General features: G+C 37.9%; 2 protein-coding genes across 2 annotated transcripts; both read right to left on the bottom strand.

Moving 5' to 3' along the window:
- Positions 1-459: 459 nt before the first annotated feature.
- LOC113699797 (uncharacterized mitochondrial protein AtMg00860-like) lies at positions 460-1,098 on the bottom strand. The gene has a single exon (XM_027220144.2). It carries the CDS (start codon positions 1,096-1,098, stop codon positions 460-462), a length of 639 nt encoding a protein of 212 aa, XP_027075945.2.
- A 378-nt stretch (positions 1,099-1,476) lies between these two features.
- LOC140010641 (uncharacterized) lies at positions 1,477-2,010 on the bottom strand. The gene has a single exon (XM_072057948.1). It carries the CDS (start codon positions 2,008-2,010, stop codon positions 1,477-1,479), a length of 534 nt encoding a protein of 177 aa, XP_071914049.1.
- Positions 2,011-17,021: the final 15,011 nt, after the last annotated feature.

The following is a 17,021-nucleotide window of genomic DNA, read 5'->3' as shown; positions in this document are numbered from 1 at the left end:
ATCTGCCGGAATTACAATTCGATCTCGAAACCTCAATACACCTTCAGACCCTAATTTAAAATCTAGGGTTTCCCCTTTTTGCACTTTCTCCAAATTCTTCTGAATTATAGGGTCCGTTTTCTGGGCCTCCTTAATACGCTCTAGTAATGGTGATTTTAACGATAAGTTCCCAAATAATATCTTCAGTTTTTCCAAGAGAGGGTTCCAACTACTTATTTCTTCTAGCATGTCCTACTCTTTAACCATTAACCCTGCTACTCCGGCCTTTCTACTTAGGGGGTCAGCTACCACATTAGCTTTTCCTGGGTGGTAGTTAATTGAACAGTCATAATCTTCCAGAAATTCTACCCATCGCCTTTGTCTCAAATTTAGTTCCTTCTGGGAGAACAAATACTTGAGGCTCTTATGGTCCGTATAAACCTCAAAAGTCACGCCATACAAGTAATGTCTCCATTTCTTTTAGGCGAAAATCACTGCTGCTAACTCTAGGTCGTGAGTTGGGTAGTTTTGTTCGTGAGGCTTCAGTCTCCTGGAAGCGTAGGCAACCACTTTACCATTTTGCATTAAAACACATCCTAGACCTTCTCCAGAAGCATCGGAGTATACGGCATAACCTTTTTCCCCGTCAGGTAACACCAAAACAGGAGCGGATGTTAAACGCTTCTTTAATTCCTGAAAACTTGACTCGCACTTCGGAGTCCAAATGAACCTATTCCCTTTTTTGGTTAGCTCGGTCATGGGTCCAGCAATTTTTGAAAGATCCTTGATAAATCGCCTATAATAACCTGCTAATCCCAAGAAACTTCTAACTTCAGTTGGGGTTTCCGGCTGCTTCCAATTCATAACGGCCTCAACTTTTGCCGGATCCACGGCAATTCCCTCCTTGGAAACTTTATGCCCTAGAAAAGATATTTCTTCCAGCCAAAACTCGCACTTGCTGAATTTGGCATACAGCTTCTGCTCCCTTAATATTTGCAAGACTATCTCCAAGTGCTTAACATGTTCCTCTCGAGTCTTAGAGTATATCAAGATATCGTCGATGAAAACCGCTACAAACTGATCTAGATACTTCTTAAAGACTCTCTGCATTAAATCCATGAATGCCGCTGGTGCATTAGTTAAACCAAAAGGCATGACTGCGAACTCAAAATGTCCATATCTCGTACTAAAAGCAGTCTTGGGTATATCCTCCTTCTTAATCCTCAACTGATAATACCCTTGCCTCAAGTCCAGCTTAGAGAAAACTACTGACCCTTGCAGTTGGTCGAACAAACTATCTATCAATGGTAGAGGGTATTTATTCTTAATTGTAATCTCATTTAACCCTCGGTAATCGATACATAACCTCAAGCTTCCGTCCTTTTTCTTAACAAATAGAACGGGTGCTCCCCATGGTGAATCACTCTCCTTCACAAAACCTTTCTCCAAGAGATCTTGCAGTTGGATTTTCAACTCCTTTAGCTCGGCAGGAGCCATTCAGTACGGAGTTTTAGAAATTGGAGCCGTTCCAGGCACCAAGTCAATCTTAAATTCCACTTCTCTTTCTGGCGGTAGAGTCTTTAGCTCTTCGGGAAAAACATCCGGAAATTCCCGTACCACTAGTACATCTTCTAACTTCACTTGATCACTAGGAGCATTAATCAAGAAGGCTAAGATACCTTGAGCTCCTTTTGACAACATTTTCCTCGCCCGTATCCCTGAGATCATAGCAGATGATGCTAACCTACCCTTAACATCTAACCTCAGGGTTGCTTCTCCAGGTATACAGAATTCTACCACTTTCACTCGGCAATCAAGCTTAGCATGATACTGGCCTAGGAAATCCATTCCTATGATAACATCGTACCCTTTTATGTCCAGACTGATTAGATCCACTAGCATTTTACGCTCTTCAATCCAGAATTCACAATTCTTGTAGGCTAAGCTAGCGATTATCTTCTTATTACCCATTGGTGTCCTAACTTCAAGATCGAAGGGTAATCTAACAGGTTTTACATCTATTCCAGACATAAAAGATGGATTTACGAATGAATGAGTTGCATCAGGGTCAATTAACACTTTAGCTAATCGATGAAAAATGGGGAGAGTACCTTCCACGACTTCCGAGGAATCAGGTACAGGTTAGTCATCTATAGCATACACTCTGGCAGGAATTGTCGGCCGGCTCCCTCCAGAAGTGTTGGGTCTAGCGTTCGGAATAGTCCCTTCCTGCACTTTTGGACATCCAAACATTTGGTGCTCGCTACTTCCGCATCTCAAACACTTTCCTTGCTTCTTCTAGCAACCATCTATAGTATGGCCAGGTTTCTTACAATATGCACAAGTCACTTGGGGAATTATTGCTCGGCCTCCTTGCGAGGTATTCCTAGGTTGTCCCCTTCCATTCGGTCCCACTCTAGTTCCATTATTTCATCCCCCTGCATTCCTTGCCCCGGTTCCTCTTGCTTGTGCGCCTCGTGGTGCTCCAGGACTAGTCACTCCACTGGTTCCTCGGCCCAATTTGGCCGGTGGAGCATTTCCATACGTCGGCTCCCGACTACTGCTAGGAGCAAATCTTTTCTTGGCCTGAAAAGATTTCACTTGAGCTCTAGCTACTTCAACTCTCTGGGCTCTCTCGACAGCATCTGCAAAAGTATCTATCCTCACGGCAGCTAAACTTTCCTATATTTCTACATTCAGTCCCTGCACAAACCTTCTGACATGCCTTTGCTCCGTGGTTACCAATTTAGGAGCAAAACGGGATAGTTTCATGAACTGGACTTCATATTCGGCAACACTCATCGCCCCTTGCTTACATTTTATGAAGTCATCCTCTCTCTTTTCTTGGATGAGAGGTGGAAGAAATTTGGCATTGAACTCCCTTGTGAAGTTCGCCCAAGTCTTTGGAGTATGATTCCTGTCCTAGTTAATCCTGACCAGATTCCACCAGGAGCGAGCAGCTCCCTCAAACTGGAATGCGGCGAAAGTCACCTGTCACTCTTCCGTGTAGTTTAAAGCTGCGAAGATGTCGGAGATTCTCTCCCACCATCCCTCAGCTACCTCCGGTTCGGGTCCTCCGTAGAACTTAGGAGGTCCAAACTTCAAAAACCTCTCCAGTGCCCGATCCTCGGAATCGGCTGGGCCTCCTTGGCGGTGCACTGGTCCAGAGGCTTGGTGTTCAGTCAAACGCTCTAGGACGTCAGTGATACGGTTAATAGCGGTGGCCACTCCCTCTTGCCCTTGGTCTCGATTGACATCGGGTTCCCTATCACCACCCGCTTCCGGGTGTTGTCTAGTGGGTCTCCCACGGCTCCTTCCTACTACTTGGCGATCCATTGCCTAATTATTCCTATTACTGAAGGGTAAGACAATTAGGCAAAAATTTTATTTATATTTAATTATTAATATTTTTTATGTGATTAAAATCAACATGGAAATGGAGGAAAAGGAAATGAAACACTTATCATATATTTCCGCGGAACAGTCAGACAATTAACAAGTTGGAACATTTCCAAAAGTAAGGCACATAAGTTAGCAAAAATACATACAGATAATCCCTTAAACAAAAATTAGGGATATGGTGCCTTGGAAGCAAGTCATTCACCTAGAGAGGATTAGGGTTTCTAACTGGGTCAGATATCACTTAAGGTATATCTAATGGACTCAATTCTTATTCCTAGAGAGGATTAGGGTTTCTAACATATCTAATATGTCTTTCAAATAACTTTTCTAACCTAGGCTCTGATACCACCTGTGGCGACCCCACTTCTCCCTAAGGCGAACCAAAGGTGTGACGGCCCCACCTCCCCCTAAGGCGAACCAAAGGGTTCGGCGGGTCGCCTGCCCAGCTCTCGCCGGGACTCAGTAGTTCACTACAGTCCTCAAATAAATTACAAGATAAATCTCAAATATTACTCAAATGTTCCAACATTTACATATCAAAAGCGAAGCGTCCACGCTTCCACTGCGCCACTCTGATCCATGATCCCAATTCTTATACAAGAGGAATTCCACAACAATAAAATCACAACAAGCCTTCTTTCGCCACGAGCCCTGTGGAGGGGAATAAAATATTTTTGGGGTGAGCTAGAAGCTCAGCGGTAACCAGTAAAATCAGTAATCAAATATATTTCACCATAATGTATTTCGATGATGTCATGATGTCATGATTCAAGTATCAAATGCACGTATTTTTGCTCTCGTGAGCCAGTGAAATCATTGAAACTAAACACCCAACGCTCAAATAGATCCATTAACAGTAAACAGGAATAGGGAGCCATGAGCCTCAGCTCAAGGCACAAGCAATAAATGCTCTAAAATAATTTTCAAGCAATAAATGCTCTAAAATCGTAGTTCAAGCCGTTGGTGTTCAGTACAAGACTCCCCAAGAACTCATTGAAGCCAAATCATGTCATGAACTCGTATGCTGGCACACAGGATATGCAACCAAAGAAACAATGCAAGAAACATTTCAAAAGTAACTTTGGAAACAGTTTAAGGTCACTCACCTCCCTGGCTCAGAAATCATCCATCATATAACATTGTCTTGCTCAAATCCAAGCCTTAGATCACAAACTCAAAGCAATCAAGTCCCTTCAAAGTTCGGACAGCATTTCCCCTGAATTTGCTAACTTTTCCAGCCATCAAGGCTTCATTATTTCCTTAGCCAGTCCCAAAGGTACACACACAACAACAAGTTCATCCAATAGCCATTCAGCAAGCTCCAAGTAGTACTAGTACAAGTCAAGCTAGGGAAAAGTTCGGAAATGAAAGTTAAGCTCAAAACCAGAAAAATAGCTTTTGACATCCTTTTGCGGTAATGGCACCAAAGGCACTACGATTTTCGGATGAAGGTGCAAGATACACCGTTTCGAAACTAAGAGATAGGGCTACAATATTACAGAAGGTCACTCAACCCAGTTTCGAGTGTAACCAGGTCAAAAATGCAAGATACTACACCAGAATCACAAAAATAGATTCACAGAACGCATTCTAGCGAAAACATCATAAATCAGTCTACCTATGTCCAAATCTAGAAATTCCAAAACCAGCTGAAAGCTAAGAAACAGGGGTACATTTCATCAGAAGGCCTCAACAACCAATTTGGAAGCATTCCTGACCAAAACAACCAATTATAGAAGCAATTCCCAAATTCGGGTAAAACCAGGACAGCAAGGGTAATTTTGACTTTTCTCAAGCTACGCTACTCCGATTGATCTGAAATTTTGTAGGCACCAATAAAATACCATTCTCTACAACTTTGATGTTTTAAGCCAAGGCCAATTCGGCCTCTCTCTATGAGCTACAAATTCGGGCAGAATGAAGAACATCAAACCCTAACTTTCCAAGATTTCTTCCAAAACAGAAATTGTTTGCAATTAATCACTTTTTCCACCTCATAGAGTCCTTAAACATCATTTCCAATCATCATATATGGCCACACAATCATGTTCATATTAAAACAGAAAAATCCCCAATAATTATAAAACTTCACCAATTCAACCAAAAATCACAATATAATCCATAAAGTTGCACCTTATACCACCACTAATCATCAATTAAGCATCATTAGAGGGAGGAGAGGGGTCCTTCACAACTCACCTTAGCAATACAAGAGATAGAGCAACTAGCCACCTTAGCTTTCCAAACAACTTCACAACCAAGCTCAACTCCACCAAACTAAGAGGTTTTATGGAGTAATTGGAAGATTAAACGGTTTAATTGAGAGATTGGGCAAGATTGGAGACTAGAAATTGAGAGCTTTTCTTTCTTTCTTTGAGCAAGAAAATTCGGCCAAGAAGCTTGCAAAATGAAGTGATTTTTGGGCCAATTTAAATTAAATGGTAAAGTTATGAATAGTAGTCAAACTCAAGACTAAATCTTATGGTGACACTTGTCACCTTTAGGTGTAAAACTTATCTTTTTGTCTCTCCAATACAAATATCTTAACACCTTGTAAAATAATATCACTTAATACAAAATTCCAACAAGTTGTCAAAAATATAATGCATTTACCGCACTAGCGGGTCCCACGTCCAAAATACGCTTTTAATTTCTCAAAAACTAACCGATACTAGAAAAATCATTTTAAAACTATCTTTGCTCATAAACTTTATCTGGGAAATTTTGTCTAATAAAGAAACTGTAGAAAAGGCGGGCGATTAAATAAAATAAACCCTAGAAATTTAGAAAATTTTCGGGTTCTCAAACTCATTTTTTTTTTCAGGGCGTCACAAAAGGGTTGGCGGGCCGCCTGCCCAGCTCTCGCCAGGACTCACGCAAGCATTCTAACCCAAATCCTTTCGAAGAATAACCTAATCTATTACAAAACAATTTTCCCGAAGAAGACCGTCACTAAAACCACATTAACTTCAGAGATAGCGGTGATTTAAAATAGCCAATCGAAGCTCTTAAACGTCCCACATGCTACAATCCACGGTATAAAGTCGTACCAATCCGGATAGATAATTACATACATCACTAATACAAACTTACAAGCCAGACGCTCGAATTAGGGTTTACACATTTTCCAGCTTCAAGTGGCAATCCAAAATAAAAGTACATAATCCCAATTAACGCATTACAGCCCACAAAATAAGTCATAGTATTCAAATACATTCCAAAAGGAAAATATAAGTAAGTTTCAAAGCTTTCAATTTCCAGAACCTGTTAAGGAAAACAAATAACGTGGGATGAGCTAAAACTCAGTGGTGCCCCAAAACATGCAGTCACGCAAATCAAACAGCGAGTAATAACTTAACCAAATTGAACAGTTAGGAAAGCGAATAACAGCACAAGGTAGGATACCGGGGCTCTCAGGAGCCATTTTCCTCGCTTGATCACCATTCATCGTAGTTGACCCTCCGTCAACTCTCACTACTTATAGTCTATGTTGATCCACTCATTTTTACTCCTAACTCGTCACCGTTCATACCCCTGTCCCGGGCCCGAACACCGACTAAGGACGCAGTATACTCGAGATATACCCGTAGATAATTGGAAGCAGTATACTTGCGTATACCCTTAGATAATTGGGAGCAGTATACCTTAGTATACCCTCAGGAAATTGGTCGAGCGATTCACCCAGCGACATTTCCGTAGTTGGATTCAGAAGTCGAGGGATTCACCCAACGACGCAACTACATTTAGATTCACGGATTCATGAGAAAAATGTTTTGCGCAAGTCACCACTCGAACGGCTGGTGCGGTAAATGGATAAAAAACTAGTTTTGCAAATTATCACATATCGAGTCAAGAAAGCACTTTAACCAAGTAAGAATAGAACAGGCAGGGACACTCACCAAGAGTGAAGTTCAGATGTCAAGTTGGGAATCGAATTCCACGTCCTCGCAATATCCTAAAATATCAAATTTTGAAACTATAAGTTTTCTATTCAATTTTTAAGCTTATTCGTATAGGGAATTATCTAATATATTAATAGTTTACTTTCTCCAGAAATTTCAAAAATCTACTTAGGTTGAAACTTGACAAAAGTAGTAAAAATGTTTCTTATAGTTTTCCTTGAGATACTTTTCCTTAGAAAAGGGTAACTAGTATTATTTTCTTGAACCAATTCGACCATCCACTTAGGATTGAAGTTTAGTAAAAGTAGGAAATGTTTTATATGGCTTTCCTTAAAAATATTTTCCTTTATACAAGTGCGGCTAGTACTATTTTATTTAGAATAAGTTTTCTTGCAGAGGAAGTTTTTTGCTATTTTTTTTTAAAGTCACTAAAATCTTGTATTTTGGAAATTTTCCTCTAGACAATTAGCTAGGGACAATTTTAAGGAAAGAAAAGGAAATAGATCAAGACTTAGGGTTTTAAAACTAGTGAAATCATTTTCTAAACGTAATAAGGCTAGTTTACGCTTAAAGGAGAAATATCGAGTTGGCAAGGTTTAGAAAATCCCTACAAGAAATTTCTAACTTTAACATTCAGTGCTAAGTTTTATCGTACCATACTAGAGTGAAGATATATTTAAATAGCTTGCTTAAAAACTTCTCAAGTTCACAGGACCAAAATAGATTCCTTACGATTCCGATTTACAAGCACATAATATTTCAGATTTGTCAATATAACCAACTCGCATTTCAAATAGAAATCTCACTAGGGCTTCGTCAATCATTAGCACTAGGTTTCAACAGATTCAATTCTGATCAAGAATAAAATGAATGACCAAGGCTTCGTCAATCATTAGCACTTGGTTTTGGCAAGCTCATATCACATCTTAACTAAAACAAAATGAAGGTAAGGCCTCCAAGAAATTCCAGCAATTAAAGTTCATCACCCTTTAATATTTATAAAATCATTTAAATGGCTAATGGCTTCATCAATCATTAGCCCTTGACAACCATCAATCACTTCCAACCACAATTCAATCAGGAATTCAAATCACAAATAAGCTAAATGTTCGATCCAAGTAAAAATTCAGTTTCATGAAGAAACAGGACATTCAAGCAGGACAGCCTACTTTGAGGAGTCACGGACAGCAGTACACATGGAGGAAAAATATGAAATTTCTACAGAACAAAGGCCCATGATTCTAGTTTCAAATGCCACTGACGGCACCTTAAACGGATTTTCCTACACCAAGATATAAGCATTTTACTGAGACTGGTCAGTGAAATCCGAAAATCTGAAAAGTCATTTTTTTTCACTTGTGAAAAACTCCTTTTTCTCTTTCAACACCATAAGGTTTTTATTCAAACCATCCATACATTTCTTATAGAACTCTAAAACAACATATTCCAGGAATTTCCAACCATTATGTCTCAAAGAAAAATTTCAAAACCAAGCTGAGATTCCAACTCAACCTTTGGCTATCAATACCTTTCCAGCACTTAGGGTTTTATAAATCCAACTTTTCCTTGGCTAAAACATGGTTTTAGATTCTCAAATTCGTCATGTGAACCTTTGGCTAGCTAATTAACATTTCTGGTTCAAAATTGAATTCGAATAACAGCTTCAAACATCCCAAAAATCCAGAAATCTGTCCAGCTAGTCACGGATGAACATGTATGAAGAAACTTTCTTTTTTCATTTTATTTTCTTGGTTAAAACATAGTATTACTTACTCAAATTTGACCTGTAAACACTTAGTTAACCGATTAACATTTCCAGCTTGAAATTAAGTTCAAACAACTGTTATAATCCTCAAAATTTCCAGGTTTAAACTCACGGTAGTTCACAAAAATTTTTCCAGAAATTGTATGTTCTTAATCTAGCTTTTTCCTTGGCTAAATCAGCATTTTAGGAACTCAAATTCAACATGCAAAGCCTTAATCGTATTAATCATCCAAGTTTAAGTTAACTAATCATAATCTCAGGTTTTGATCATCACAACAAAGCAGATTACATCATGAAATTCTTAATCAATTCTCGGTCAACCATTTTCTTTTCAAAACGGAATTTTCTTATGCCTTAACATCATCATCCGAGTCTAGATTCCACATGCAACACCCTAATCAACTTAATCTTTCACTTTTTAGTTAACTAATCATGATCTCAACCTCAGGTTATCAAAATTGGACAGATTAGAAACTGCATTACCTTGTTAATCCCTCGGCCGAACCATTTAGCCATCCAGTCAGATTTTTCTTTTTCTAATGTCTCATCCGATGGTTTAAAATCAACATGCAAAGCTTAATCCTCTAGTCCTAAGATAAGTAATCATATTTCTGAGCTCAAATTACCACAAATGAGTGAGATTAAGGCTGCACTTCCAACTCAGTTTTAGCCAAGTAGGTATGCGCACCTCAGAAATTTCTTTCTGCTTTTCTAGATCATCAACCAACGCCCAAAATTCAACATGCATGTCACTAATTAGTTCCATCAACCTCAAATCGGTTTAATTAGGCTCAGAGATTACCTCAGAAACACTCAGCTCCCACACGAAAATCTGGAAATTTTCGCGCGTGGTCCTCTGATTTCTGCCCCCAGCTCGCGGTCAGAACGAGAGAAAGAAAATTTTTGCAGCTTGCTTTCTCGCACTCTTGCTCTCGGATGGCTGGTTTCTCACCTCTCTTTCTCTCTGTCTTCTTAGCCAGGTGAAGGTGGGGTGTGGTGGTGCGAAGTGGAGCAGAAATGTTGTTGTGTTCTGGTTTTGTAATGGAGATGGAGTCGCGGTTTGAGAGGAGTTGGAGTGTATGAAATGGTTGCGTGTAGAATTGGTAAAAATGTGATTGGCCGATTGGGGCGGTGATTGAAATGCTGTCAGCGGGATTGTTTGGTTTTGCATGGAAATGTTGTGGTTGTAAGGGCATTTTAGTCTTTTCACTTTGCTTCCTAACCTCTACTTAAATTCTCCATTCTAACTTAGCTCCAAAAATTATCCCCAAGTGTGATTTGAAAGCGTAATTATACACTAGTCATGCAAGACTTTAATAATCGAAATTTCATGCCTTGAGTATGTTTCGTATATTTGTATAATATTTATCTAAAATTCATTGATGTCGTCTTACTACCGTGAAAAATTTCCTTTTTAACCTATAATGCTAGCAACTAATTGGAATTAATCATTGAGTTTCGAGTAATTTATTTTAAAGTAATAAGATTAATCGGCTCAAGTATCATTAATTTTTGCATAAAGGAATTTAATTATTCCAACATTTTATGTTAAGGCGAAAAATTTAATCTAACTCTAAAGACATTACTTTAGTTTAGCAAAACCAAGAAATTTGATAACTTAGGAAAATTATATTATTTTTCACATAAACCTATTTTTACGTACTTAATTGCGAACAAGTAAAAGTAATGCTAGAAATTATTAAGGAATAAAAGAAATGCAAATGAAATATGCACTGGCTTATATATATTTTCAGGGTTCTCACAAATAACACATCCACTTAATATATACATTGATACTCAAATCCATATACAAAACTTCTACGCACCAAAATACTCCAAAGTGTTTACAAATCGAGTACAATCAACCCTAGTCGGGTACTAGCGTGAGTACATATTCAAAATTCAAAGCAACTAGGCTATGCTAGTCTGTACATGTCTCATGCCTCGCTCGTACCCCCTGTAAGGAAAACAAATGGCGTGGAATGAGCTAAAAGCCTAGTGAGATTCCAAATAACAAATTGACCATTTTGAAAGTACGAATATCAACGTAGCAAGTTAATGGCATCAAAAGTTCATAAAAATGAACAATAATACTTCAAGTAGCAAATCTCAAAGTGAGCAAGTGTAAAAGTTTTTTAGAAGAAACAATAATCCAATAAACAATAATCATTCCAAAGAATAAGGATACGGATGGCTCTCAGGAGCCAAATTCCCATCGCATCACCAGAGCTTGATCAAGTAATAGTTGACACTCCGTCAACTTTCAAGTAAGTAACCAATCCAGTAGAGTACCACTTACACTACTCTCCGTCCACCATTCACACCCCCTACTGGGCTCAAAATCCTCAATAAACACGGGTTGTAATACTCGAGTATACCGATTAGTTGAGGAGATATCACTCTACTCGACATAACTAACGACTCATGGTTCGTTATCTAATAGACCAAACCCATGCCGACTCGACTCGATTAACTAGCCAATGGGGTTTGGGTCTCCAAGAAGTCGATGAGATAACATCTCCAATCGACGGAATTAAGATAAAAGGATGGAGACGGGAATGAGAGGCACCTCCCACTCGGATTGAGTGTGGTACATACTACCGCTCCACACTTACAAATCAAGTACAGGTATATCAAGTTAATTGCAACAATAAACAAGTATAGATAATGTTAAGGCAAGTGCGATAAAGTACACTCTTGCCCGATCAACAAATCTCATATCAATATGTACAAGTATTGTGAACAAGTGTCCAGGTCAACCAGGTATTTGGAAGCAGTCACCTAAAATGCGGTGCCTTTACGAGTTATGTTCGGGTATTACTCTGTGTGCGGAGTCCAAATCTGCGATAAAACATTGTTTAAGAACTTTTAAAAGTAACTAAGGCTCGAAAATTAAACGTTTCGTTCAATAAGAATCAAGAAATTGAAATTCACTTGGAGAATATTCGTGAAACACTCGCTCGCTTTTCAAACTATATAACTTTGTAACATTATACTTGGAAATGTCATTTGAGTCAAAAGTGCAAGGAAAGCGTATTCCGAGCAGTCATTATTTTATTTCTCAAGAGTACAAGTTCGGCCAAGTCCTTACTGATATACCTCAATAAAAGAAGATGCAATATCCTAGATGGTTCAAGCAGTAATCACTCTTAACCCTTACTCAAGTTGCAAGTATGTCTACCTAGCCCTTGAACGTAAATTTGGGCAGCACGCCCTTTGTATTTTCCTATTTTCCAGCTATTTATGACTTCATTCTTTTCCTCAATCAAACCCAAAGTTACACACCAAACAATCTCATTCCAATAGCCATTCAATAGGCTCAAGGTAATAATGTGCAAAATCAACTAACGACATGTGCGGAAATGAGGTTTAGCAAAAGACAGATTTGACCGAAGCTACGCTTATTGGTTTGGGATCCAATATATACCGTTTCAAAGCTAAGACAAAGGGCTACAATTTTGATGAAGATTACTTAGTCCAAATTCCAGTGTAACCCAGTCAAATTCCCAATTCACAGAACCAATTTCCAACTAATAGACCAGTTAACTGCACTACCTTCAAATGGCCATATCTCAAGCTACCAAAGTCCGTTTAAGACGTTCTTGGAGGATTTGAAAAGTTAAGACAAAGTACTAAAATTTTCATGTTTTGGATAAAAGCTAGTTCAGTACGTATCAAGGTGAACAAACTCAACTAACTTAGTGTACTGCCAAAACTGTCCACTAACTTTACTCCTATGGCAGTTAGGGTATTTTCATCTTTTCATAGGCTATGTTGATCCGATTGAGCTGAAATTTTTTAGGTAACCATAAAATGTCATTTTCTACAACTTTCATGTTCTGTACCAAGCCTGATTCGGCCTCTAACATAATGAAATAGAATCAGGCAGAGCTGAAGCTAAATTTTCCAGAAATCTGGAATTTTTGTTATTTCAAGCTATAATTCACATTTTCACCTTGAAACTAACACTACTATTGCCTTCACAAGATCATATACCATATATATACATCATACCACACCTAACTCACAAGAAACCCTAACTCAAAAGTCATCCATCTAATCATCAAAATCACTTGAAACAAGCATCACAAACACAATACCAATATTAATACCCAACTTAATCATGATTAATGGAGAAAGAATGGTTGATCAGCCATTATACCTCAAGACACAAGCTTGCAAGGATGATCCTTCACCTCTCTTTGAAATTCTTGGTTCTTTAAGCTTCCCAAGCTTCCAACTAGTGATTAATCGGTTTAGTTTTTCTTGGTTGCACTCAAATGGTTGGATTCATGGTAGAATATTGAAAACTCTCCTCACTCTCTTCCTTCTCCTTGCTCTCGGCCAAACCAGAAAAAAAATGAGGGAAACTGAAGCAAGATGAGAGATAAGAAGGCAAGACAAATGGTTGGTCAAGACACCATAGGTGGTTGACACTTGTCACCACCAAGACCAACTAAATTTTCTCTTTCTTTTCCTTGCATTTTGGCCACAATTTTAGGCCATGTGGCTGAGGATGAGGGGGGATATTTTACACAAATATCAAGGGTATGTGGTGGTAAGAAAGTGGTGGTCAAATGGTGGGTTCAATCGGTAGTGATCGATACCCGTTGGTTTGAGCCGATTTTTCTTAAATCGCATATACTGGGGTTTTTAATTTCTAATCACTAACTTATTATTATCACATCTAATCATATAATATTTCCTCATCCAAAAGTCACTCTTACCTACCAATTTGATCCTCACTCCGTACCGAATAATCATACTACGAAAAAATGTGAAAACCCTAATTCGTGCTAATTTAAAATTGAAACGTGAAACCCTACTTTCTAGGTTCATTTGCAATTATTGTGGAGTAATTGAGTAGTAAGGCTATTATAAATTAATAATTTTCAGATAAAAGAGTATTTTTAAGAAAAACTGAGGGTTTTACAATTCCATAAATTGAATTTAGGGTTTCGGTTGAAATATGAGAAATTTGAGAAAACGATCAGTCACAAGTGAAACTAGGATTTTGATTAGACTTTTAGGGTTTCTAGTCTTTTAAAACAAGACAACGTTTTAAATCAAACCCAAAGAAATAACTTTGAGTGTGTTTGGATTGTGAGTTATTAGCCCAAATATATTTACTTACATCACCATTACAATTTCCAATACACCTTTTTATCTTCCCAATTACCTTTTTATCTCACATACATCACATTACAAAAAGTGCTACAGTAAAAATATCTCAAATAACTTACAATCCAAACACACTCTTTAGTTTCTTCTTTAAAACAAAATAATGTTTTTTTAAATAAAAATAAACTAAAGAAACCGTAATATTCTCTTTGAGACTAAACAAAAGATGATCCTAAAAGTTGGGGTATCACAGTAAATACTTGATTGTGGTTGTTATGTGTTTAGATGAATTGATTATGGATAGAAAATAAAGGAAAGATGAAGGAAAAATTGCGCATGGATGCTGGCCGAAATCTGTCCTGTTATTGCCGTGCCTTTATTTCAAATTTTTGATGCTCAAATAACTATGAATCTGATGTATATATGTTGTATATGGTGTGTAGAAAGTTTCTACAAAAAATCATTTGAATTGGTTGAGTAAAACTTGAAATTTTGAAATGTGAAGAAACCTGGAAAATGTGTTCTGGCAGCTTGAATAGTATCTCTTTGATTGAACATCTCTTTTTACAGATATTGAAATTGAGTTTCATTTGTGGCATTTGAAACTAGACATTTGTAACTTTCCAACGGTATAAAATTCACTTTCTGGTTCGAAATGAGTGAGCCGTAGTGAGTCGGCAAAATTACTGCCCTGTTCTGATGGCCTATCCAAGAGAAAGGTAGAAGTTGCATTTTGTAGCTCTATTTTCTCTCACTTATGATTTGATTTTAAAAATGATTTGTTTGATGGAATATAGCCTTATGATTCTAGTTTCCAATGCCACAAACCATTGGCAATTCCAAGTTGTATTAAGTGAGATATGGTCCAATTTCCAAACTGCGACAAAATTGAAAAACCTTCTTTTTGCTGGACGACTGGGTTAGTTGTTGGTGAAATGTTTTATTTTGAATTTTTTATGTCAGCCAACTATCAATTGCTTATGAAATGTTTCTTGGACCTTGGTTTCACAAATAACCAAAATGGGACTGATTTTTATGGTGCAAAATGTTTGAAAAGGGAAAAGAAACAAGAAGACAGATTTGTCTTGGAAATTTCTTGAAATTTGGTAGTTTTGTTAACTACCTTTCCGTATGATTTTTTACATGAAATTTGATAGAGGAGTATTCCTCATATGGAAGTTGAATTGTACCAAATTTAGTGTTATTCTAACACCATTTTGATACCCAAATGATGTCCCAAATTTTGCTTTTCAAATCTGAAAAATTCCAAACTTGTACTCAAATTCCAGCCGACTTTGGACTACTATATTTCGATACTCAAGACTCTAAATTTAGTCCTGTTTGGTCTGTTTGAAACTTTGTTAGAAACTCTTATTGTGGTATGAATTTCAGAGGCTAGTTTACTTTCTGTGAATTTTCCCGAATTTCCAAAGTTTGCTGAAAAACAAGACTGGAACTGTCTGGTATGCTTAAATCAGCCACTTTGTGCTGAAATTTGAATGTCTTCTGTTTAGAATCTTGGAAAAGTGTCTTCTAGGAACTTTTAGTACTTTGAACCAAGATTTCAATGATATAATTTTTTCCAATTTTGAACCTACTGAGTGCAAGTTCTGATTTTTCTAAATTTGACGTGCAAAACTGAAAATTTCTGACACGATGGGAAATGAGTTTTTAGAAAACTCTTCCCTATCCTTTGAGATTGATTGACTATTTTAAACTTGATTTCATGAAGGAAATAAGTTTTCTTTGTGTTATTAAACTCCACTTTTGAGCCTCGATTTATGAATAATTAAAGCTCTTTTTCGTGACATTTTCTTAGTATTGTACAAGTGTACAATCTTTCTTGTTAGCAAAGGGGTTTGTAAGTAATAGTGTATGATAGTCAATTATTATTTGTTCAGACGCCCAAGAGGACCTTCAAGAGGGTCTCGAATTGGATGCCTAAAAGTTGTTTGAGCACTTACTCCATATTTTGATTGGTGAGTGTCAAGTGCATGATTTGTTGTAATTATGTGAATTGCTTCTTATGGACTGAATGGTTTACAACTGTTGAATCGAGTTTGTACTTTATCGCACTCATTTTGATGTGAACGCGGAAGCAAAGATTAGATCGTAGAGGGCACGTTGAGTAATGGGTGGAATTGAACCCAAACTTGGACCACTCAAGAACGGATTCAACGGTAGAAGACGCCACAATCAAGTGTGTGTGCTTGATTGATAAGTCAAAAAACTCTATGTAAACAATGACTCAGCGGAGGGACTAACTAATTAACTAACTAAAGTACTATTGGATCTAAGGTCCACATGGCCGACACTAGGCTCAACATGAGCTAATCAATCTAACCCAATCTGCCCTTGGAAGCTTGCTCATTTGCATCACGTTCTCTTTTAACTGATTGAACAACTGAACTGAACTGTATTTGAACTGTTTGCATGTCGTTGGAGTGAATCTTCTCGGCTTATAACTGAGCTGTCTGTATGTCATTGGAGTGAATCTCCTCGACTAATAACTAAACTAGGGGATGCCCAACTCTCAATTGGCCGACCTTGCGACTCGAGCTAGCAAGGGCTTGGTCGAGAAACTTGGTGAACCATGAGATAAAGTAAGCTTGATCTATTGAGAGATCTTGCTTGGCCTACTTGTATAGTAGTGCCTTTTATAGAAGTTCGGGCCCGGTGCGGTGTATGGTGGACGGAACTGTGAAGTAAGTGAAGTTCTACGGACTTAAATGCCGACCCGGTTGATGGAGTGTCATCGCGGGAAGGTATTCAATCGAGGTTTGGCGAAGCAAGTGAAACTTAGCTCTTGAGAGCTCCAGTATCCTCATTGAATGTGTTTAATTGAAAATTGT

Source organism: Coffea arabica, chromosome 7c, assembly GCF_036785885.1.
Source record: "Coffea arabica cultivar ET-39 chromosome 7c, Coffea Arabica ET-39 HiFi, whole genome shotgun sequence".
Lineage (NCBI taxonomy): Eukaryota > Viridiplantae > Streptophyta > Magnoliopsida > Gentianales > Rubiaceae > Coffea > Coffea arabica.
Note: the sequence above shows the minus strand (reverse complement) of the source record. Positions and strands in the feature narration are given on the sequence as shown.